General features: G+C 41.9%; 1 protein-coding gene across 1 annotated transcript in view; it reads right to left on the bottom strand.

Moving 5' to 3' along the window:
* COP1 (COP1 E3 ubiquitin ligase) overlaps window positions 1–25,747 on the bottom strand; it is a 128,377-nt gene that overhangs the window by 66,657 nt on the left and 35,973 nt on the right. Inside the window, 2 exon segments of the mRNA XM_050900833.1 lie at window positions 6,593–6,736; window positions 22,299–22,434. Coding sequence (XP_050756790.1) covers window positions 6,593–6,736; window positions 22,299–22,434 — 280 coding nt within the window.

Here is a 25,747-nt window from a genome sequence, read left to right on the forward strand (position 1 = left end):
CTCCCTGTGTGCACCTCTATCTACCTATAGTCTGTTCACACACTTGCACATTTCCTTCTTGTAACAGCATCCCTTGGTTTTAAAACTTCGCATTCAGGAAATTATTTACCCAATGTAAGTCTTCATCTTTAACCACCAGCTGCTAAGAGGATGGTTGAGGTGATACAGCTCAGGCAATGCTTTCCCTGGTTTCACCTCTTCCACAATATGTCATTAATTAGAAAATGTTAGTGTCCTCAGCCCTTGTAGGTACAAGGACTGTCCACAAATGTATCAAGGAGCTATCATTACGCCAGCTCTACTACCGTTAGGTACCCACACAGAAAAGCAGGTCTTGACAGTCTATGATTTACTAGAGGCCTCAGAGAGGCTTAAGTGGCTCCCTGAGGACCAAATGAAGCTGGCAGGCATTGCCCACCAGGACCACGAGGTAAAGGTTGCAGCAGACCAGAGATAACCATGTCTGACATCTAGAGTCTTATTTCCAGGCAGAGCTGTCAGTCACTGATGGAAGCAAAAGCGGTTCAGAGCCCTAGAGCTACACAGTGAGGCTCTGGGCTGGGAGCAGTCTCCAACTAATGCCAGGGGGGCAGACACTGCACTACACATTTATTGGTTCAAACCTGTTCCCCCTGCCATCTTATCTCCACTCAAGTCAGGGCTTCAAAGAGCTTAAGGAAAAAAAAAAAAATCTGCAAGTTCAGCCATCGCACAGAAGCGGGAAGAATACAGCCCAGGGCCAAATCTTAGAGAAGGCAGTCTTCTATCTGGACAGCTTTGAGAGTATGTCAGGCAGCATCAGCAGGTGGAGAGCGTCCTAGAGAAAGGCAAATGTGCTGTTGCTACCTTGGCTGGTTAGAGGATGGATGCTCTATGCTAGGGGAGCACGAGATCCACATCTGACCGGCAGAAGAGAGCTGGGTATTGCCAGCTGAACTATGAAGAGGATAATCACGTAACTATATCTTGTCAAAAAAGAAATCACCCCAGACAACGAAAATTAGGAATTACTGAGTAGGTAGAAAAATATAAAGGACAGAGTTTAACAGTTCTATTTGAGATGTGATAGATCTGAGGATATAAGAAGTGTCAGGTTTGTAGGGAGAGGTAATATTTCATCAGATCAATCAATATAGATGGAAAAAAATGAAGAGCTTCTGTGCCCAAAAGCACGTCCATTAGGCTGGCACAGCAAAGATCAAGCTAAGCATTCTGTCCCACTGAAGTCTGATGGTGTTAACGAGGGGTTAACACTCACTGGGAAAGCATTTGTAGATAGACTAAGAGGGGAAAACAGGAACTGACAGGTGAAAAATGTTTAGGGATTTGCAGCCACTAAGTGGTTCAATTAACACCTTTTAAGTCACACACACCATAAGTCTTTCATTTTTAAGGAATATGATTAAAGGATCATAACAAGACAAAACCAACCCTGTTCCAGCTCTCTGCCTTAATTCTCCCCTCATCACCACCCAACTCTCTTATAGAGTCTGGAACTAGAGCTTTCTCCTTGACATTGCAATACCTGAGCTTCTTTATAACTTAAATTCTCAAAAATAACCTTTGTAGAGCACAATTCAGGGTTGGATCAGGTGGAGGAGAGCTCCCTCTCCAGGTAAAGGATGCTTTTTACCAAGGGCTGACTGTCCTTTGGTTGTACTCCCTGGCGTCTGTGATGATACAGGCCTGAAAGAAGGCTGTCCTGGAGCTGAGAAATTACGATGTTTCTCTTCCCTGGGATCTACAAAGGGTTGAGAAGCTACTGCCATGCTCCCCTCAAGGGAAGCACTGATCTTTCTTCCATGCCCATCACAGGCAATTTCGTTGAATCTTCAAAGACATCTACTTTTTTGGGTTCCCTTGAGATGTTATCATGGGTAACAAATTGAATAACAGACTCAAAAATGCATGGGGGAGCAAGTTGGAGAAGGGGCAAGGAAAGGGCAAAGGTGAGATGGACCAAAACCACAGCTTACGCAGTCTTCAAACAGGTTAAGCATCAAACCCCCAGAAGTTCATAAAAATAACCTTTTGTAGACAACCTTTACAAGGCCTGCAGCCACATCCAAGGAGAAATTGAGATGTGGAGGCTATGAGATACAATACAAAAAATAGCTACCTAAGGCTGAGATAATGTATAATTCAGCACTGGATTAAAAGGAGTTGTGCGAGACCATCTTTTGTTTTAAATACTAGTAGCTGTATTTTTTCAGTTTTTGCTTTGTTCTTTAATCCAGAAACAGGGCAATAGTTACACCCCAGAGGTTTATCTTGCTGTATGTTGTGATAGCTTTCCTTCTAGGAGATTAGCCTGGAGAAGCTCTAGTTGAAAGTTAATCATCAACCTCTGAAACACTCTCCTAACCTCGGCATCCGATCCGGACACACAGAAATCCTGACCCCGTAAAGATATGTGTGCTTCCTTCATTTTATTCGGAGACACAAGTGGGCCAGCTTGGTTAGCGTTGTTCAGTCACACTGATGTTTCTTTCATGAGCCAGTATTTTTACAGCTGAAATGTCTCAAATCCAGGATCAAGTTACCCAGTGTCAACCGCCCCTCTGGCAGTGAGAGTTAAACAGAGTTAAAGCTTTTAATAAGGCACAAACTGCTGTGGTCTGACCTGCTTCCAGTGCCAAGTGCTTCAGATCCAGTCTATTACCGTTAGTCAACCGCTGTCCAGTAGTTTTAGGACTGAAATGTTTTTAAGGGAGTGATCTATTACTGCAAGGAACATGCATGTGAATAACAACACTAACCAAATACTTCAGAGACATACAGAATTACATTACCATTATGAATGTTTTAAAGAAAACTTTTTTCTAATCGATCCAAAGAAAACCTCTAGTACAGTTACGAGACAAATACTTTTAAAGAAAAACTTCACCGTATTGCAAAGTGAAGCAGTTACTCTGAAAACTGGAATTAATGAAAGTTGAACGGATATTTCCTTATAACCTGTTTAGTGTCAAGTGTTTTCTGCACTGGCAATATGGGCATCTAACACAACCACTCGTGAGGTTTTTCAGCATAAAGAGAGCTCATACCTCTCCAAATAGCAAGGATTTTAAGATTAAAAACACCATACGGCAAGTTTTTGCTTAATTTAAACTTAATAGCGAGAACTGACTGCCATTTTAAAAACTGACAGCAATATGCCCATGAACTGCTATTAGGATAGAGCAATCACACATTTGATTTATTGATACCGAAAAATGAAAACAATAAAATACTAGCAGCCTCCTAAAAAAAGGAGAGCCTACTGATGCTTTGCTTTTACTGCAGTTGACTAAACAGATGCAGCTGATTTTGGAGGTTTGTGGTAACATCTATCACTGAAGTACAGATGCTGCAAACACAGTGGTGAGCATGCAGAATACTAAACATGAATTTCAAAAGCGTGTTTACCTAACCACACTTGCACATCACCTATTGTAGATTAACAAGGCCTAAAGCCAATTCTTTTACCTGAACGCTAGAGCTCCTTATTTTTCTCCCCCTGCAACCTATGGCAAAACAACAAATCTGCCTCTTGAATAAATCAGAGAAGAGCTGTGGCTCGCTGCTAGCCGTTCATCCTCTTCTCACCCTTTCCCATCTCCTCCTGCACAGAGGGAACTGCAGATTGTCTGCCATAGCTAGGGACACAGCAAGTCATAATTAGCTCACAGGGTGCTGTTTATAGCTACTACACAATGCCAGGATTTGTTTCTTGTACTGAAGCTATGAATCTGTAAATGGGATTTTTATGAGGATTTATGTGTCATCTTGTGTTTTTCCTGGAAGCTTATGCCACTGTCGTTCCCGGGGGACGCGATGCACATTTACCAGAAACTCGACACACCGACTTCCTCCCCGTTCTTAAAAATAGGGATGAGAAAGCTCAGCAGATGATGAAAAAAGAATGTATTTAAGAAGCAGGTGGGCGTAAAAAAGGGGGTTGGAAAAGAGGAAGAAAGACTCAGCTACAGCTGGTACCAGGGCTCTGCTCCAGAAAAGCCTACAATCAATTACTGCTGGCATGAAGCTCAACCTTTCAGCAGGCGCCCAGCTGGCACACGGCAGAGCAGGGCTGGGCTGGTGCCAGCCCCGTCCCAGGCAAGGGCTTCCCTTCCCGCAGCTGCTCCAGGCCAGCAGACTTGCTCTTGGCCAGACACGAGTCCTCACAAATGCTGTCACCTGTCTGCTTTTATAAAAGCCCATCAGAGCCGCTGCTCTTCCGAAAGCTGAGTCACCAACGTAACCGCTAACGATTTATGTTCCAGCATCATCACTCTGAACAAGGTTAACCAGGATCAATTTAGGGTGAGCTTCACATGACATGTCTTTGGAAAGCCAAAGCGCCTGCGGACAGACAGCTCTGGTGCCGCGCGAGGACGGAAGGGATGTTACGAGCCCTGCCAGTGTCACACGCCAGCTTCAGCAGAAGAGACATGTCACCAAATCCCGTCTGCACACAGACACCGGCATCTCTGCTGGGAAGAGAGGTACCACACGTGTGCCACAGCAGAAATAAGTCTGTCTTCGATATCAGAAAGGGCACTAGCAGGTAGAGTAAGCCTCTGGAAGAAGCTGCACCTCCACCCAAATTAAGATCAACAGCTTCAAGCCAAGGCTTTTTACAAAAAGCAGGCTCCACTTGTTTAGATTTTTTTTATTATAATACAGGCACATTTTCAGCATACTGCAATATTCCGTAATGAAATTACAGCCTTCATATATAACTTCTTCCTCAAGCTATGCCACTTCAGAACAGCAAGTTATTATGCTGCTCGACACTGCGCCGGCAAGCCCCAGCACCAGTGACTGGCAGCACAACTAATGGATATAGCAAGGATGCATTCGATTGACAGCCTAACTTTATTTGTCAAAGCCAAAAGCACCCACATGCTGAAAGAAGGTTGATATAATGTGGACGTGCCAATGGGAAAAAATGCATTTTGTCAGAGGAATGAGAGAAACTAGGGCAAGGAAATGAAAGAAGAGGACTCTGTCTACCTCCGCTGAGGCACAGAGTGTCAGAGGACAAAGCATTTAGCATCGTCATATATATATAATGTATATATGCATGAAATTTGAGAAAGAGAGAAATCTTGAATGCAAGCAGTGTCTGGAGCACAAAAGCTGACAAGAGTAACATCACTGAAGGCACTAACACAGCTCTCCTCACCAGTGGCTGCCGGAGAAGGGAGAACAAACAATTACCTAATGGCTGGCAGGATCGTTGGGGTAGATTCCTGTCAAATTTGAAGTAGCAAGTCTGGAAGTTCTCAGACAGACTGAGAAATACCCAACACACATTGCTTTTCCCCTTCTAATTAAGGCAAAAGGTATTAATCGACTGCTAGATAATTCTCCTATCAGTCTGCTCTTCTCTCCAGAATAATGAAGCTGAACAGTGTGAACTCTGCTATGACTCAGGCAAAAATGCTGAACGTTTCACAAGTCCAGCAAAACACAAGCTCCATAATCAGTATGGCTTATCAATACAAATCCCTCTCTGACTGTTTTTACCCATCTTGAAAGCCAATCCCAGAGACAGTTGCATTTGTCTTTTCCTTCATAAAATAGTGTTACACAATTCCCAAGAATAATCAAAATGAGATACAGGAGTGACTGATCTATCTTAAGAAACGTGTCAACTACAAAACCAAGTGTGACACTCAGGCTATAAAGTAGGCTTGCAAACATTATTAATCTTGTTGCACAACATTTTGTTTTTGTAGAAGATGGACTGTAGATTTTGTAGAAATTTATTACTTACACTTTTGTGGGTGCTTTACTGTTTTTAAAATGTAGAGTACCAAATAAAAACAAATGAGTTCAGACATGCTGAAGACTTGTATTATAATACTGAATTGGTTTAATTGCTTGTATTATTTACTTTTGAGTTTTAAGAGAATTTTTGAATTAGGATTTTTAAGTTACATTAGTCAGATTCTTTCAATCTAAGTTCTGACATGGTGGTTTATATTTCTTTCTTTTAAGTCATCTAAAAAGATAAAAAAAATAGGTTGACAGTAATGATAGCAGCACAAAGCAAAAATCAAGCAACGTCTTTTCCCAAGAGCTTGATATTATGAGGCCCAGCAGAACAGTACTTCAGGCAAACAAATTCATAGGCAGAAGGTGCAAATGAGGCACTTTTCCTGAGGACTAGCAGCCTCTCAGCAGAATGGAAAGGATCTGGTTGATGAACAGAAGAGAGCATGAAGGAATCGGTGGCTATTATGAAGAACTGGTCTAAGACTTTACCTGGAGCATATCCACTACTCCGCTTTTACTCTCCTTTTAACCGAGTAGGTATCCAACGGCATTTGCAAGAAACACAAAAGCAGTTCACTACCCTATGTCCCCCTTTCTCCTCCACATATGTGGGCCTGCTATTACCTTGGATGAGCCCAGCATACACAAGTAACAGTGCTTGTGCCACCCAATCCCACCCAGAGTTCAAAGCAAGCTCTCCATCGGCTCCTGCTTTCCTCCTTTCCCCTCCCATTCCCACAATGGATAAAGAAAGCAAAACAACTACCGCACATAAACAAGCAAATGGAAAAGGCCCTCTGAGTTCAAATGCAAAGTCAATGCCTACCTGATTTTGGAATTACAGGTCATTTCATTCTCAGGGTAGTGAATATCCACCGCGTCCTGAATGACTGTACCATACTCATAGACTTTAATCTTCTTTGTCACCCCAGCGATGGCAAAGTAGTCACAGTCTCGGTCGAACTCAATACTGAGGAATAAAAGCATAGGTTGAGAACTCTGTAACACAACACATGTTCTTACCAGCAGGGTATTTTACCACCTAAATGTCTTGGCATGGCGGAGCTGAGAATCACAATCTGCAGTTAGCAAATACCCCGTTCAGAACACCTTCCTCAGGTCTGGCACACACGCCAGCAGCGCGGAGTTCTTGCTCTCAGGCACCATTTTCTAATCCCCTCCATACACACCCACATCTCCATTTACCGAAACGGACTTCGTGTGGTAGGCACAGTCTCCCTCCCGCAGCCAGGATCTTTGTTCAGATGCTCTAGAGGTTTTCCAGTTCAGCTACACCATCTACATTGCACAGTACCCAAACGTCAAGGCTGACAGCTCGCCCTGGAAACATGCTTAATATTCAGCTGTACGCTCTATGAACAACGTGCTACAGGATGACTGCCCATTGATTTTTCGGCTGCACTGCTGCATCCCTTAGATCCTATATACAGCAGCTTGGTGAACTCTGAAGTGTTAAAGCAGAGTAAACCAGTATTTGTGGGAAAAAAACCTTCTAAATTCCCCGAGTGACAACAGAGGGTTGAAACATATATCATCAGTACTGTAAAAACCGTGCACGCTATGACTTCCACTTCAGGTTGCTCATGGAAACCGAGGCACCTTCTTTCTTGAACTGCAGGGCAAGTTTGTAATAGATATCAATGAAGTTGGAAGTAAAAGCAGTCACCTTATAACAAAGTTAAGCTGCAAATGAGAAAAGCCTGAGGTTGTACATGAAATACATCTCAGAGAAAGGCAGGCAGCCAGTTATAAACAGCTAATGTCATTGCTACCTTCGCAGCTTGGAAGGGCTCGAGAGAAATCTATTAGGTTTACTTCCCTGACTGCTAGATGTCTGCTTCCTAGGAGCTCCTGCCTGCCTGCTGCCCATGTCACTGCAGGCAGGGCAGGGTGGATGTGCACATACACCTACCTCCTTTCAGGGGCATCAGCCTCAGCAAGATACCAGTTTGCTACTCCTCCGAGAAAGGGTTTGGAGGTAGCATTTGCCCTCAGTCTCCAGGTTTCTATGATCAGTAACCAGCTCTCCTCAAGTCTCTTGACTAAGCAATCAATGTACTAGTTTGAGAGGCCTCTTTTGGGATTCTTCCACTCAGTAATTAATTTCAAACTCTGCTGTCCCTATCACTTTTTTTTCCAAGAAGCCAGAGCATTTGTGAACCAGGCAGCAAGTTCTGAATGGCAGCAGAGAAAACAGTTTACACTGATTTCACATTCATATAGCATGAAAAATCCTGAGAGCAAGGGTATTTAAGGTACCTTTCTACAATTAGAAAGCACTAAACCAATTACAAGAAGAGAGAGGGCTCTTTAGGCTGCCCCCGTAGCTAAAACAGCTAGAGTTTTCTACCCCTCAACATAGTTGAGAAGTCGAAGGCAGTGCAATGCTTTCAAGGGAAGATAAATTTAAATGCCAACCGAGTTTTCAAGTCCTTGTAAAGGAGATATCAAGTTATTTTTGAACTATGGTAAGGATTGTTGATATGCAGTCTGACGGTATAAAATAATTCAATGAAACAGCTTGCGACTTGGCCTTTTAACTCAGGCACCTAAACTTCTCCGAAGCAGTGGCAGGAGATGATCCCACTCACAACCGCTTGCTTGCTAGAGAAGACACAAGCTAGTTGGGTCAAGCCTGCAAAGTCGCAAGCCTCCAAAAGGCAAAGAAAAGAAACATGCTTATGGCTGGGGAATAAAGCAAGCATGCATCTATTTAAATACAACAGGAGAGGGAAAGAAGTCATCTAAGCAGCCAGACTGCTCTCCCCCCGCCCCAGATCTACCCTAGTCTAATCACTTTTTATACAAACAGGACGAAAGCACCATTCAGGCCTGTCTTGTCAGCTCACCCTATTCTATGGAAGAATTTTATAATTGAAAGCCTCTATAACAATACAATGGATTTACTTGTACCACAATCTTAATTGAACCGCTGTCTCAGCTCCTGCTCGCTGCCCTGTGGATTCAGGTAAAGCGCAACTAAACTGATGGCAGCGATTCATCTACTTGGATTCAATTTATACCCTTAGCCTTCTGCTGAAGGAAAAAAAAACAATGTATTACAATGTCTGGTAAAAAGCCAAGTTATTAGAACAGAATAGAAGCTCTCTCACCTGGGGTGGGTTTGCTTCTCTAGCATTAATTCAATTTTTTTTTTAAATAGAGACATGCTGTAGACATAACAAATGAGTATTTCAATATGTCTATAAAAGTTAACACATCATTAAAAAAATTAATAAAAAGCATCAATCAATGAAATTGATTGTCAGACCTGTGACCTTCAAACAGCATCAAAGACACTGCAGGGAGAAAACGGATGCAGAAATAAACCACCACCTGTACAGATGTTCGTTGGCTGTGAGAGAGGCAGGCAGACCCAACACAGCAAGCCTAACACATACTTGCACCTTGGCCTCCATCACCTATGCACAGTCCTGGTACAACAAGTGTTCTCACTTTCTGCCAGTCAGCTTTTAGTAAGCAATTTACAAAGAAAAATATGAACAATCTAAGTAGCTAATCAAGTGGATTATTTACCATATAAAACTATTCCTAATATGGCAAAGCTCTGCTTCCTCCTGGACTAATCAGGATTAGGAGAAACAGCCCACTTGCATAGCAACAGTTATTTTCATGATTTTTCCTACAAGTCTTCTAAATACATTTAGTACTAAGCAAGGCTTATTTGCAGTTAACTAGCTCAATGGTATTCCTGTCACTCCTTGAAGTCTTTGTGTCAACATAACACTTGCTTATACACAAGCTTATCTACATGAAAATTTGCAAGAGAACTTAGTTTTATTTTGTCGAAAGACAAAACAGGGCTAGCTCTGAAGAACAACATTCTGGTTTGCAGGTGATACATTTCTACAGTCAAAGTGAATTAGTCATTAGCACAATGGTAACACGCAATAGAGTAATAGGAAATACGTTACCCTTTTTGTCAAAGAGGCCATCGAGTCAAGAGATAAACCAGCTAGACAACAGCACCCACTGCACATAGCGGTGAGAGGCACAGAGCCACCAGCGAGCCAAAGCAACACATAAAACGTGCATGCAATGGCTATTAACGTCCTACTAAAATAAGAGCAAAGTGTTTTGGTAGCACTATTTTAAATAGACTTAACATGGGACTGACAATGAATGTTTTCACCTTCTCAGAGGGCAGATGGAGCACCAACTGTCTATGTGTGCTACAAACCTACCTCAGTCCTAGCATGAAGCAACCTCTAGAGGAGACCAGTTCAGACACTATTTTCATTTTTTTTTTAAGGAAGCACTGGAGGTAAGCCATATTTTAGATCATTTGAACATCCAGTGAAGTTCTCTTGTGGACTAGCAGTGGTCCTTGCTCCTCAAAGATGTGCATGTTAGAAAAATTAGCAATTGCTCCTTTTTTTTTTTTAACTTACTTTTAAACTTCACATTTCTGACCAACAAAAACTAGCTGAATTTTTATAAGGAATCTTTTGGGGACACAAAAACTCCTGGATATTTGAGTAAGATTTATAAATATGTGCAACAGAATTTACTTATAAAAATCAAATTGAAAGGAACTGATTGTTTTGTTCTAGGGAAAATAGAAGAGAGACATCTCCCATTCCCAAGTCACTGTTTTCTTTTTCCTAAGAAGTTAATGACCAGTGTCCTATGGAAATACCACTAAAAGCTGCTAGAAAGTAAACACATTCTCAAGGGTTCTGGTTTCTCTGCTGCTTATCTTTATGTTCAATCTGTGAGATTCTAAATCAATTGCTTTATTTTAATGCTAAAAACTACGACCTTGGAGAGCACTCGTAGCTAACAGATAGAATTACAAAATAAATTGCTTCTGAAATATGTCTGGAAGCTTGGGTTGGTGTTGAGGGTAGACCAGTGGGGAAAGAGTAAAGAATGAGTATTTACTAGTTCTGCCATTGTATAAAGCCTTGCTACATTCGCATCCTGATGGTGCGTGCAGTTGTTCTCCACATCCCAGGAGGATGCACTGGAGTTAAGAGAATACATACAGATGGGCAACTAAATTGATTAAAGGAATGGAGCAGCTGTCTTACCATAAGGGTTATGAACAAGGCGACAGCAAGACTGGTGTTCAACAAGTCACTCCACACTAGAACTAGGAGGCACTACACCAGAAGATTGATTTGGGACAGATGAGGGTTTCCCCCTCCCAGTCACACTTTAAAAACCACACACACACACTCCAGGTACTTACTCCTACAAGACATGATGGTGGCAGAGTGAACCTGACAACAGTAATCCATGAACAACCGGTCCATACCAGATATTAACAGAAATAAATATGGATATACCTTTTAGTATCCCCAGTGTAATGACTGTGGATGCTGGGAGGCTGCAAGACAACAACTCTACAAGCAGTGACGAGGTTGGCATGCTCTGTGGTCTTCTGCAGGGACAGCATGGGGCTAGGTGGCCTCCAAACCAACCCCTGGGGCAGCTCACACTGTACTTGAAATTGCAGTTTGAAATGCCCAGGGGTCAGACTGGAAGGGCACCTAGCCCAGCGAGCTTCCGTGAGAAATGGGTACGTGCTATATCTACACCTTCAAATCAGGAGAAGGGGGGGGTTGCATCTGACTGCGTTTGCCTTTAACCGCATCACTAGTTACAATTAAAGGTCTGCAGCCAACTGCTCCTCTCCCCTTTCCATACACACACACACTCTACAATTGCTACTATAATCATAAATGCCTCAGCTGTGACTTGGTAACGACATCTGTGACTGTAGGAGTTGCCATTTCCACAAAGTAGATGACTCAGGCCTTCTCATGGGACTATATATACACACACACACACACACTTTCCTCCCTGAATATACCAAAGCCTTTCAATTCTACTTCTACCTAACATGATGCTGTTTCTATTTCTGTATCTCTAACCCCAACTCCTATCTTGCTGTGGCCCCATATTTAATTGCAACATGGATATACTGGTTTTAGTTTTGGGGGACTTAATTGGTGGGAGGAAGGAGAGAGAACAGCAGCTTTTGCTCTTCACTTACATTTCCTTAAAGTCTTTCTCACTTCGTGCTTCCACTCCCTGGCCTCCGAGGGATATCACTTCTAACACTCCCAGGTCCCACCGTCTTATAGCCTGGTTGCCTATTTCCAATGCCCATTTTGAGGCATCGAAGTCAAAGATTAGAAATTTAGGTTACAATCCAACACCATGACCACCACTGCAGACTGTTCAGCACCTGGGACCAATACAGAAATTGGTATTAATATCACATACCTGAGAGACTTTTTACAGCAGACTGATATTTTAAGGCAAAGTAATTAGTGTCACTAAGCATGCACTAGCATACTAATTTGTAGTTTTTAAAAACACAGCTATATTCAGGCACAGGAAGCTGCTATTACAGCGCTCAGATTTTGCGCTCCATCAGCTCAAAGTCTGTATTTTGTCACATATAAAAACAAAGGCTACTGAGACAAAGCATATTAAGTTTCAGTATCAAAAGACTGTTTTGCTAAAGCTGCGAGTGGCTGAAATTAAAAATGTTGGACTTTTTTTTTTACTGTTTTTAATACAGCAACAATTGCATTAGTTACTCCTTACTCCAAAGCACCACCTAAATGAGGTCACTGCTGCTATTCCAAAGTCCTTAACCTGTGCCACAGGGACAAGGATAGACCACCACTGGTTGAACATATTCCCCCATTCAAACCCCTGTGCTGCTAAACATTTTCCAAAATATAAACTGAGCAAGCATACCACAATCCCAGACAGGTTATTGCAATCTCTACTCAGGAAGGACCACTTAGAGAAAAACCCTTCAATTCTCTAGACTGCTATATGGATAGATAAATCAATTGTATAAACGAGACTCCACTTAAATGCATCCTGTCAGAGAGCAAACACCTTCATCCCTAAGAATCACATTAATTTGCGTTAGATGTGACCCCCAGATTACCAGAAAATTGCCAGATTTGTCCTCTAATCAAGGTAAAGTTGTCTTGGCTACTCTAATTGTGGCCTCTCAATGGATCACATTCAAGTCTAATGAAAATCACGGGACAAAGGACCCCAAGCTATTTCAGTTTGATCCCATTCCTTGGAGTTGTTTGGGATATTCCAGCTCCAGGTTCAGCAGCACCAGCTGCTGTTGAAAGCACCCTGCGTACCGCCGCCCCCCAGGCTTCAAATATCTGATGGGAATACACTCCCCCTAAACAAACCTCTATTTAAAACATAAAAAGAAGACACTAGAAAGTCAGCTCTGTGTGTTGATTATCTTCCCCCCCCCCAGATGGGAAAGACAGGGAAGGGCGTTGTAACAGTTCATCGAAGCAACAGTTCATCTGAGCACTGCTCAGAGAAGGACGGTCCCCCAGCTCCGGGCACCCTTAGGAAGACATTATTGCACCAGTCATGCTGCAGTCACACTTTCAGCTTCTTTCTTGCAGCCACAGTAGCCTGGAGTTATTTTGCTCCGTTTGAAGAAAGGCATAAAAAGGTACTACTATGACAAAGTAATGTCATTAGACCTAGTTCCAGGCCCACCTCATGCTTACAAAAATCCTTTTAAGTGTAATGAAACGCCATCATTTCTAACAAAGACCACTTAGCAATACTCTTATTCCATAAAGAGCTTGTTTAAAGGAGAATATTAAATCTGAATCAAGGAGGTTTGGTGGGCTTAGTTCCATCTTACAACTCTGAAATCAAAACCAACAGAGCTACTTTCATGCTTTGTCATCGCTAGATAAAACAGAGTCATTCTTTTTGTGAACCCCATGAGAGAATATACCATGCTACAAGAGGTTAATTATGCTTGCTGCAATAGCTCAACTTTCAGAACCAGGATCCTCTCTACTTTGGGGGTGGGGGGGAGCAAGGGGAAGTGACCCTGAACCTAATCTCCTCTAAATACAACCCAAAATCTCCCAGAAAGCCATAGCAGACTTCCAGCCTTGGCTGTAAGACTCTACAGCTAGAGACATCCCATTCTACTGCATAACTTTTTTTCACATACGTATTCAGGGGAACCTGACTTAATTAGCACTAATGATGAGAAAACCTATAGGGAACTACTGAGTTTTGCAAGCAACCGAACATAAAGCGTATTGATGAAAAGCCACTTTACTGCTAGGCGATGCTCTTCTGCATGCTGAAGAGAAGATGACGACAATCCCAGGGTTTATATGCCAGATACACAGAAGCACAATGAGCCAAAGCCATTGCAAACAACTACCGTGCAAGTTAATGAGGATTACATTCAGTTTTTCCACAAACACCATTTTAAATAAGCTAGAGTAGGGAAACGTTAACTAAAAATGCCAACAGTTAAGTGCAGAATGTTTCTTACGACACTATTTAAAATTCAAGCCAAATTATCAGTCTGCCTGCTGTAATATTTCGGGTAACCTATCTATATTTGAAAACCAGGATCTGCCATTTCTCCCAGCTGGGCTGAGACACAGTAGGTTACAAACAGCTCTAACAGCAGCAGGAACACAGCCTCAATGTTACGAAATACTGAGGTGGAAAAGGTTTTAAGTCTCCAAACATACTCAGCTGCCTTCTTTCTGCATTCAAGCTTGGGAAACATTTCCAGAAAGGAAGGCAGCAGCCTCAGCCCAAGCTGTATAAGGAGCAGGTCTGAGGTAGGAAACCCTGCTCCATGACAAGTTGCAAGGTCGCGGGCACAGCAGTACCGTCTTATCAGGATTACACCATTAAGTAGGAAGGAACTCAAGCAGTTGTGATAGACACTGAAGTACCTTCTACATAAGGCCACTGAAAAGCTTGCAAGCTTGTTTTCAAGCCACCACATTTATTACTACACCAACAAGGATTCTGTTTCTTCAAAACTGGGCACTGCAGCTGCCGACAGAGCCGAAGAGGCAGGGGAAGAAACATACCCGAAAGAGCTCAGCACAGGAAATCTCCATCAATACTGGGACTGTGAACAGTGCAGTCCATCCATAGGTTCCAGTTCATGATTCCTCCATGATTTAGCTGCAGCAGCTGAAGACATTTCTGTCTCCGGCTGACCACATTGCCAGAGGTCCCATTTCTCAGAACAAATCACCGCCCGGCCGAGTGCCCCAGTACACATCCTGCCATATGAACAACCCAAGCCTCCGAATTCGCCTGACACCACCATCAGCTCTTCTGCCAGACACCCTGCAGCAGAGCATCAGGAGGGACAGCTGGAGACAGTAATCTCTTTAGACACCTCAGCTCAATCCAACAGGCACCACGAGTCAGGGCACCAGCCTTCATAAATACCGAGTCCATATGCCACAGACGAGCCGTCTCGAGGAGCCAAAGAATAGGCTGGGGCAATTAACTCCCACGGTCCTGCTGCCTGGTGATGATGGAACGAGGTTAAAATGCCATTTGAAGCATTTTTCATCCAACTGCCAAATCTGTTTCAGGAGATTGTTTTGATGGCATTTTGACTCTTTTTTGGTCAGTATTTTGAATGCTATCCTTAAACTAGTCTTTAGAAAAAATAAAGGTACTTGCGAATACCCTTAATTTCACACAGTCTCATATAGAGAAACTTGATCTGACTTCCACCTTCATTTGCACAAATGTATACACACACTTGCATATAATCTTGTAAGAACATAAGTGTCACTTCATAACTTATTCTACAAAACGCCTACGCAGCATACAAATCCCAAACATCTGTCTTAGTCTGTATTTATTACTACAGACAATATTAATAATCATTAGCTCAAGCCTCTTCTCCAGGCTGAGCTGCTTGTAAGGTTTTTTCTCAGAACTGTTTAAGCCCACACCGTACATCTTTGCATGCCTTAACACACCACCTCAATATATCTTTTTTTCAACTACCTACCATTTAACAGACTAACCCCTCTAGTTAGCAAGGAAGGAACAAACAAAAAAATTCAAAGGCATGCTAATGCTTTTCAGTAATGACCTCCTAGCAAATTCAGGCATTTCCAACAAATATGGCTAGAGAATTAAAAGAACACTGTAATAAGCTACAGAAATTCATGTTCTATTAATAAACAGGCTTGTTTCTTCAAGCAGACAGAAAAATTCACTGTATCAACACTCAATATTGAAAGAAAGCTATAAAATTGCAGGTGATTAAGGGAAATTTGTCTTTGCCTTTTACCAACACTGTCAGCATGGAAAGTTCTGCATATAAGATGCTCCAAAACCACAGCTTTCATGGCTTGCAGGTCCAATTCCTGAGGCCAAGACACAGCACTACTGCCTGATGATAGCCATTATTACATGAACATCAGGAGGAACAGAAGGGCAGCTACCTGCAGCCTCACAGAAAAGATTTATTGTCTTGATCAGCCAAGAAGGGGTGGATGCAATGATGCAATGCAACTTCCACATGATACCATCCTCCGACCCTAAATATTAATCTCTCAGAGGACATTCCTGACACTACAGCATCCATTTTAAGCTCTTGCACTTTCACGAAGCTTCTCTTCAAAAAAGCCCCGTCTTATTCTAATAAATATAATCCTGTTTAAATTAACCCCCATTTGTAAGTGGGGGATCCCAAAGTTCATAGGAAGTGAATTTCACTGTACACTATGTGGCAAAGCCACATAAGGACATTGCTTCTTCTTAAAACCTAAGGCCAGAGGAAGATGCTCGGCAGAAAGTCGGGGACAGAACCTCAAGTTTCTAACGAGCTGATCATGTACCTTTATCACAAGAGTACAGTCCCCAAGACTTGGAGGTCTCTAGTCCAATATGCTGCTCAGACCAGGTTGCTCAGGGCTTTCTCCAGCCAGTTCTTGAATACCTCTGAGGATGGAGCTTGCACAACCTCTTTGGGAAGCCTGCTCCAATGCTGAACTGCCCCACGCTGCAGCCAGTGACTACCACACAACATTTGCCAAGAAATGGAAACTGCTTACGTAAACTGCACAAAGTTTCTTCAAGATATAAAAAAGAAAACAAACATGAAGAGTAATCATTTTTAATACATTTGGTTTAAAAGCTGATTCCCAAATTCATCAAAAGACTGTTCAATACTTCTAACAGACCATTTATAAAAATCCACAAAGTTTAAATCAAACTAAAAAACCTCATCTAATTATCTGCAGATGGAGACAGGTTTGAAGTACTAAGAGAGCTTAATGGGAAAGAGATCTTCCTACTACCAAATAGTCTGAAATTACTAGGAAAAAAATGAGGTCCCATTGGTGGCCGTGCAACTTCCATTCATTAAGTTCCCAATTTCAAGTTATTAAGTTTTACCCCTGAAAGTGAAAGCTTATGTTGATGGAAGAACAGACTTCTCCCTCTGCAGTGTCACCGCAGTTACCAGAAGGTTTACTTTTCAGGTCAAGACTAGAGATATGAGCACACATGCTCTTTCCTGGTTTCAGAGTCCCAGTTTGGTACTAGCAGCCCATCCTGGGGACTTGGAGGGCTACGCCACAGAGTTGGGAGTGCCTCTGAACTCTGAATTCAGAGATCTGAACTCACATCTGTATAACTCTTCTGCTGGGTACGAGTCACACTTAGCTTCTGCTCAAGTGATCCAGACCACAATTGTGTACTAGGAAACTTATCAGTTCTGCACTCCAGAGAAAAAAAAAAAAGAGAAAGAAAGGGAAAGGCTCTGTACTTTACTCTGCTCTAATTAAACAAAATCCCATTTCGGCCCCAGACAACCTCCAGTCCACGGGCTAAAACCTCAGATGAAGTAAGGTACGAGAGCCACAGGAGAAGCACAAACTTCAAGCAGGTTCAGGGTATTATACTTCAAGCTTCCCTGGCCACCCTGCAGTTCAAGTCTCTTTATCCAAGCATTTCTCTCTTCCCTCCAGTTGTTGGAACAGTCCAAATAAGACAGATCCATCCACAGTTTTGAGCTGCCACTTGTAAATAAGAGTCCATTTAAAAAATGATCGATTTAACAGACTATAAGAAAAATTCAGCCCTCCTCATTTCTTATCTTCTCAAGGAGCAGCATCTACGGTACTCCGAAACATAATCCTGTAAAGGATAAACCCACTTACATTTCTTCCATTTATCTTTACCACCAAGACAGAAGCATTGCTGATCACAAACTTAATAAAATGGCTCATCTAATCCTAGTCAGCCCAGAGCATTGAAAAAAAGGAAAAAAGGGGCTTGCTATGGTGGACACAGAACTAAAAGTACCTTGTTAAAGTCCAGGTCTGAGAATTTATATGGACAAGTAATTGTAGTGCAAAGTAAAAAGGGGAACAAAAAAAATAGGATGGTTCAATGAATAGATGGAAAACATGCTCCTAATGGATGGTTTTTCTTTTAAGGTCACCTTTGAAGAAAGGATTTCAGGTCATGTCACTGAAAGGGTCAACACAAACAAAAATACAATCTTGAAACCGACTTAATTGTGCTGTTTGAATGCTAAGAGAAACCCCTTCATATCTTGTTCATTACTCAGAGTCAACGGAATAACAAGCAAGCAATGAAAAAAAAAAAAAGGAATAATGGACCCCAAAGGCAAAATCCAGTTTTTGAACACTGTCTCAAGATTCAACAGATGAGTTGAGTAAGGTTTCAGCAGCCAAAAAACAAGTGGTTTCTTTCCCTCTCTAAATCACTATGCCTTTAGACAAATATAGTTAGTCTTGGCTATCCAAAACCCTTCAGATGTCATTTTAAGACCTTTCAGAGAAATGGTAAGCTGACCCAGAAGAATTTGAAGTCTGAGCAGATGACAAAAACCCACACCATCTGCCCGCAAACCTCAGGGCCTCTGGGAGAGACGTACTCATGTTTGTTTCCACCAGACCTGGGAACCACCCAGCAGGGAGAACCAGCTTTCTGATAACCAGGTTTCAGACAGGCATCTTGCTGTAGTCTGCTTCTTGGATTTTTCTGGTTTTTTAAAATATGAAAGACTGCCACGTTATTCTCTGAAGGCCTCTGACAGTGCTAAAGCAATTTTCTACATAAATCATTGTAATGCTAACGCTGCAGTTTACAGACTCATCTTTAGAAGAAAGCCTTTACTATTTACTGCCACAGCAAATGGAGAGAAGAAAAGTTAAGCTCTGACGACTGATCTGTCTGGGGGCATAATAAATGGAAAATATATTCCTTGGCCCAATTCTAACAAAACTTAGACGACTTGTGAAAACCATGTAAATACTTCGTACTTAAGAGAACTGAGTGTATAAAACATTTAGCATATCGAAGTACATGTACATTCACATTGCCAGCATGCTGAAAGTCCCCCTAATGTTAAAGCAAAACTGAGCGACTAGCAATTGCAAAGCCTTCAACGTGTTTTCACTGAACATCCTTCTCTGTTAATCTGTTTTTCTTGAAGCAAATAAGGGGAAAAAAAAAAAAAGGACTGAGGGTTGTAAATTTTGCTTGTGAGCGTGTTTCTAAGCGATGTAAGGAAGCTCTCCCTCACTGGGCTTACGATCGCTCTGCATGCAGCTTTCTACACAAGACCGTAAGTCCGTGACGGAAGATGCACAGCTTAGGTACCGGCCCTGCATCGGTCCCCCACCTGCTGCCCGCAGCCCCGCGCTGCCGGCACCGCAACCGACGGCTGCCACCATGCGGATGCTGCACAGCCGCTGCAGAGCCGCCAGCCCAGCCAGGCTCAGCGCAGGTCCCTCGGGCAAGCTCCTGGCCAGGCTGGGGAAACCTGGAACTGGAAAGCAGAGCATGGGCTTGTCCCTTCATCCCAAAAGGCAACTGCAGCTTTCCTAAATATTTCATCAGAATTTTTACAGTAACACAGCATACATAGTATTGTTTACGGTCTTTTGTGAGTCCTCAGGAAGTCCAGACATTCATAAATATGCTTGTGGCAAGGCACTCAGGAGAGTGCTGTTGCTGCTCAGTTTCAGGTTTTTTTCAGCCTGTTTATATACAGTCTTTAATTACACTTTTCATCCTGTTACTATAAACCCAGTTTTATTTCCCTTCTAAATAAACATCAAGGTTTTGCAGATAAGGAACATAAAGCTAAAACATCTTAAAAACATCTTTATTTAAGCCAGCAGATCTTTTGGAGTCCACTGTGTGAACTTCATGTAGGGTTAAAGCAATACAAACCAAACACTCCTGTATGCTGTCCATTTGTAACAGCAGTTTATTTAAAAAAAAATAAACTCAATTAAGTACAAGGAAGTTTAGCTTCTGGTCAATTCTACCTTTATACTTAAGTATACTTAAAATAACCCTTTAAAATACTTCCTAAAAAAATTTATGAGGATTCCTTATTAACCTTATTTGCTTTGCATTTGTCTCAACAGCAACAACTAAGCAGCAAGACTTACTTTGTGTCATTTCATCAGTGTTTCCTACTGCATGCCCAGGAATGCCTTTAGAAATCAGTGCAGTGGACCAAATTAACAATAAAACTTCTCACAGCATTTAAAAAAAATGAAAGTGACAAGCTTTTAAAGTGGCCCAATAATTAATTTGGCCCATCTGTGGGTACCTAAAAGCTGCTCTTTTATTTTCTTAAGCTGCCATCACCAAGACACACACCTCATTTAGCTTCGCAGACTCTCTGAACTTGAGCCTATTAATTTGGATGAAGAACAATGGCGAACACAGAAGTGTGTTGGCCAACACATACTACATGTAAACTCTTGATTAACAAATTCAAACTTTAAAGGAACTGTTTGGATAGCCAGAAGCTAAGGAGAGTTACAGCAGCAGCACATTCAGCAGCCCTGCTTTACCAAAGCACTTAAGGACACACTCAGATGTGAAATGTCTTACTCAGCCCACATACTAAAACCCCTAAAAATTTCTTAAATGCTTTTATAAATAAAAAGCATGAGCAGGGGAGAACATTGAGTTGGAAGCCAAGTTATTTTTCAGTTAAATGCATTTAACTACCGATTCTAGCACTGGCTTGGAGGGAGGCCCCACAGTATCTTTATTTTAACAATAGTAACACACATACTTTTCAAACATATATTTCACCCAAGAATTATAATGCCTTCAAAACGGGAGCAAGATTTACTGCCCTTCCAGCATTTTCTAACCAAATACCACAAAAATGCTGTTCTTGCAGAATGTCAAGGAGAAGAAAGGGCAAAGGAGCAAAATCCAGTCCGTGCTGAAGTTGGTAGCTGAGGAAGTCTGTCTACGTTGCAGTGAGATTCCCATCTGCATTTCATTGCAGCTAGTGTGAACCCAATCAGTGCAGGTTAAATATACGTCAGATCAGTGATTATTGTGTTCTGACCTCTGTGGCTAAGTCGGACATTATACATTCCTACTACATATTGCAGTAGTTAAGGAATCAATGCTGCTTCAAAAAAAATATGTATTCTACGCTACACATGCCTCCATTTCTTCACATAGTGCAAATTTCTTGGGGTCTTTCAACAAACATTCAAGCTGTTCTGTCACTGTCCGAATGGCCCCTTTGTAAAGCATTAGGATCAAGGCTCAGAAAACCCAAGTTCAATTCATCATGTCATTGTAATGTTTCTTTCAAGACCTCAAGCATGGCCACGTTGGATCTCCTGCTCCCCATGTATAAAATAGAGATGATATTACTTCTCTCCCTCAGAAGATTGCTGTGAACAAACACATTTAAATTTCTCAAATGGCCTGTAAGAAGCTAACAGGTCCTGCATATATGCCATGCAGAAAAGATTTCCCAGTTAACATGTTGCATCATTTTCTCCACCACAACCAGCTCCAAACAAGTTACCACAGACTAATTAAATCCCCCAGGGTATGCTTCCACAGCTGCTGAAACCAGTTTAAGGTTAGGGCTGTTGGCAGGGCCCAGCCTCTCCCTATCCCATGTGCTCTCTTAAGCCTGATCCTTAAGGGAGCTGGTTCATAGAGCTCAACTAGAAACTAATTTTGTTGAAAGACAGTCAATAGCATTTCACCAGTTAAGTGTCCAGACTGGTCCACGGGAGGCTCAGATGAGCTTCAGCAGCAGTACACAGGACATGACCACCCCACACGGCAGGGAATAGAGAGTTGCTGTTGGCAAGAATGGAGCTGTTGAGTTGGCTTTACCACAACCACCCCCTCACTAGTGTTTAGCACTGTAAACAGAGCTTCCAACACTCAAGAGTTCAAGCCATCCCAGTTAAAAACAACTCTTTTTAGTACTTGCCGTTATGACTGGATCTACCAACAATATTTAAAACCACCACAGATTCTTAAAACTACCAACACCAAGCAAGACGGATGTTTCTTAAAACACTAGAACTGCATGACTTACAACGCAAGTACACTAACATGAAGAGGACTGAGCCTACAACAGGCTTCATGCTTTATCACAACAGCTGCAGATACTCACTGGCACCTCAAAGGTTCTGCATTCTGTCTTGACCAACACCAAAAGGAATAAAAGGTACTACTGTGGTACTTGAGTGCCTTCGCAGATCAATGATAATCATACGTTCGCAAAACTATTTTTGAGAAGCGACTGCAAGTGTTATATATGTACAGACCATAACTTGTTTAATATGGGTTATTAACTCAGCCTCAGCAGCCTGTATCAGCATGAGATGCACAGTCAGAGCCGCAGTACCTCTTACCTGGATACTATGCTGGAGCCATTGTAGAGGTCACTAGCGTAAGACAGCGTTGCCAGGGGTCGGACAGAATTGTAGCGCGTAAACTTGGATAGACACTCCTGAAACTCATCCAGCTGGCTTGTGGTTCTGCTGTCATCTAGAGAGCGGCAGCAGCATTGGGGAGGACAGAAACAGAGTAAGAAAATAAACTCAACAGCAAATAAAAAAAAAAATCAAGATATATGTCTTCATGTGACACTACCTCTGCTTGTTATTTGGGGAGGATTCTTGGTCAAAACCAGGTTCTCTCTCACCTCTAGCATTTCCTGAAGGCAGTATGATTTTTCAGAGCACAAATTAAGTCTTTCCACTGCAACACTGGGTGAACCTACTGTGCTGAGAATCTGCCAGAGATCACAGATACAGCTTTCCTGGTAAGCTCATTTATTTTATTCAAATTCAGAGCCCATGGGCCATATAGATTACCAACAGAAAACATTTAAGCATATCAAAATGCACTGTGAAGAACATGTCTAGTTTTCTAGGGAAGTGAAAGTATATTCCTTTCCCTATACTTTTGTTACAATATGCCTACATTTGGTGTCAATTACATTCAAAATACTTCTAGTAAAAAATATTTGTCCTGTTACTCCAAAAGCAACAGAGCTAAGGGAGAGCTGTTTCAGGGCTGGAGAAGGACGACAAGCATGAAACCAGAAGACTCCCTATACTATCAGTTTTGTGAAAATTATGACCTTCAGCAGCCAAGGTGAAATTGAGCCAGCTTGAATAATGATGATAAATATTCTGTGGGAAATGGAACAGTTTACTACAGAAGTTAAAACTAAATTGCAGTGTAGATAGTTGAAAGTCATTCCCTGACTCCTCAGAAGTCCCAACTTTTCTTGGTATGAACAGAATTTTATTTAAAACGTTTTAAAATTTAGTATTTCCTAAATAAGGAAAAATTCCTAACTTACACCGATGCCACATGGGCAAGTCAGGGCTCCTAATACGACCATGCACCTGCAGTCAAACATTAGGTAGAACCTTCAGGCTTTGTAATCACCTGCAGAATTTGCGGCAATTCTCCCTTTCCTCCTCTAACACTCCCACCTTCGCTTTGTCTTTTTGCACTAGTGCAATATAAGGGAACTACAGATATCGCTGCTCTCGCAGCACTAACACACAACACCTCAGTTTACAGGTACTGCACACCTTGTCTCCTGTTAAACCACAACATCCACTGCAGCAGAGAAACCATACACACGACTTGCTCACATAGCTGAGATCAAATTCCACCCACTAGTTAAGTTATCCTTATCGGGTTTTGGTTTTTTTTTTATCAGCAGCATGAGGAAATGACAAAGCTCCACTTATTAGAAAGCTTTGGAAATACTGGGGTGAAAAAAGGAGGAGGTTGATCTATAAAAGCAAAATATAGCTGTGATTTCTTGCAGGAAAACAGAGAATAATCACTTTCTGCACCCTGGTAATTCCTTGCCATCAGAAATTATCTTGCTCTACACTTGTAAGGCATTTTGAAGTGTCCCTTATATGCTATTTAATGTTTGATCACATAAAGGAACAGTGAAGGCTAGTAATTAGCATGTTTAAGGGTACAGCGTATACATTACCCATATCAGATGGATCAAAAGGGGCAAAATGAACAAAGTGGTGCTCCAAATTAAAATCATCAGCACCTGACCACTTCAGGAAACAGCTCAAGAAGCACCACATAAACATCAGTCAGTGTTTTTCAAAGACTGTTTCCTCCTTCGACACTATGATAGGAACAAATAGCTGCTACTCTTCCATTTCCCTCATTTAGAGATCAAGCACACAGTCCTCCTATAATTTATTCTGTATCTATGCCTGAAAAACCAAATGTTATTTCTCAAGACATTTTCCCCAAAGTGCAAGGCCATTTCATAATTACAGTTATATTACGTCTCCACTCCCTACTAGAACAGTCACAGGCACTTCTTGCAAAAAGCTTTAAATCCACATTAAATCCTATTTAAAATGTGTCAAAAAGCAGGAATGACTTAAGAGAAGAAAACTTAACCAAGTATCACAGGTTATCCCTTGTTTAGGAAAAAACCCGCACTTGCAAATCCTCCGCTCTTGGTGTGGCTGCCACATATGAATACAAAAAACAGTTTCACCACATTCATATTTATAGTTCCAATTATGAAGAAAGATGTCTTCTACAAGGGAATGCTGGGAAAAGCCCCATTTGTTATCCCTAGTTAATAAGTATTATTTTATTTTAACATAAACACAGTTATGCATCACCAAGATAGCTCTGCATGAAAACATCTCAGTGTGATCTGTGAAGTACTATATTCTGCAAAGCACTTGCTAGCACTTCACAGGAAACTGGCTGGTCACATACAACCAACTTCCACGATCTTCCAGCTACTGAAGCACCCTCTCAACGTGCTGCATTCCTTGTTAAAATTATTTTGCTGTGCATGATGAGAACTGAGTCAGTCACTGCTCTGAAGTAGGTAGAAGATGTAGACATATCTAAGAGTGAGCTCCCCTAAAACACACTGCAGCCTTTAAACTTAAAGCCAATTTTTTTTTTAATAAAAAAACAACAACTGAGCCTCATTTTTATTTATTTATTTTAAAGTGAATAAAATTTAAAATAAATTCATAGATGTCTGTTTTGGCTGGGATAGAGTTAATTTTCTTTTAGTAGCTTGTACAGCGCTGTGTTTCGGATTTAGTGTGAGAATATTGTTGCTAAGTAGCACTTAAGGATTTTCAGTTTCCCATGCTCTGCCAGCAAGCAGGTGCACAAGAAGCTGGGAGGGAGCATGGCCAGGACAGCTGACCCAAACTAGCCAAAGGGATATTCCATACCATGGAACATCATGCCCAGTATATAAACAGGGGGGAGTTGGCCGGGAGGGGCAGATCACTACTGGGGCATCGGTCAGCAGGTGGTGAGCAATTGTATTGTGCATCACTCATCTTTTCTTGGGTTTTCTCTTTTTTTTGTTATATTCCTTTTCATTACAATCATTATTATATTATTATTAGTAGTATTGTATTTTATTTTGCTTTAGTTAAACTGTTCTTATCTCAACCTGTGAGTTTTACTTTTTTTTTTTTTACAATCCTCCTCCCCATCCCACTGGGAGGGGGGAGTGGCTGCATGGGGCTTAGTTGCTGGCTGGGGTTGAGCCACAGCAACGGAGAAAAAAAGCGGAGGTTTCTACCCCAGCTCTCTTGCCGGTCTCTGTGTCCTGGGAGGTTGGTCCTTGCCTTCCAAGGCTACAAGTAAAGATATTCTGCTGTAGCAACCTCTGCCTTGTTCCCTCTTGTCCCTAGGAGGTTTCTCCCGTCCCCTGAAGGCTGGCTGCTCCCCGCTCCTCACTGCGGTCTGTCACTCTTCGTATGAGCTGCAGCTCGCAGCTTGGTGCTGCAAATCTCTTGCCTGCCACAGCCCATTACCT

Source organism: Gymnogyps californianus, chromosome 8, assembly GCF_018139145.2.
Source record: "Gymnogyps californianus isolate 813 chromosome 8, ASM1813914v2, whole genome shotgun sequence".
Classification (NCBI taxonomy): Eukaryota; Metazoa; Chordata; class Aves; order Accipitriformes; family Cathartidae; genus Gymnogyps; species Gymnogyps californianus.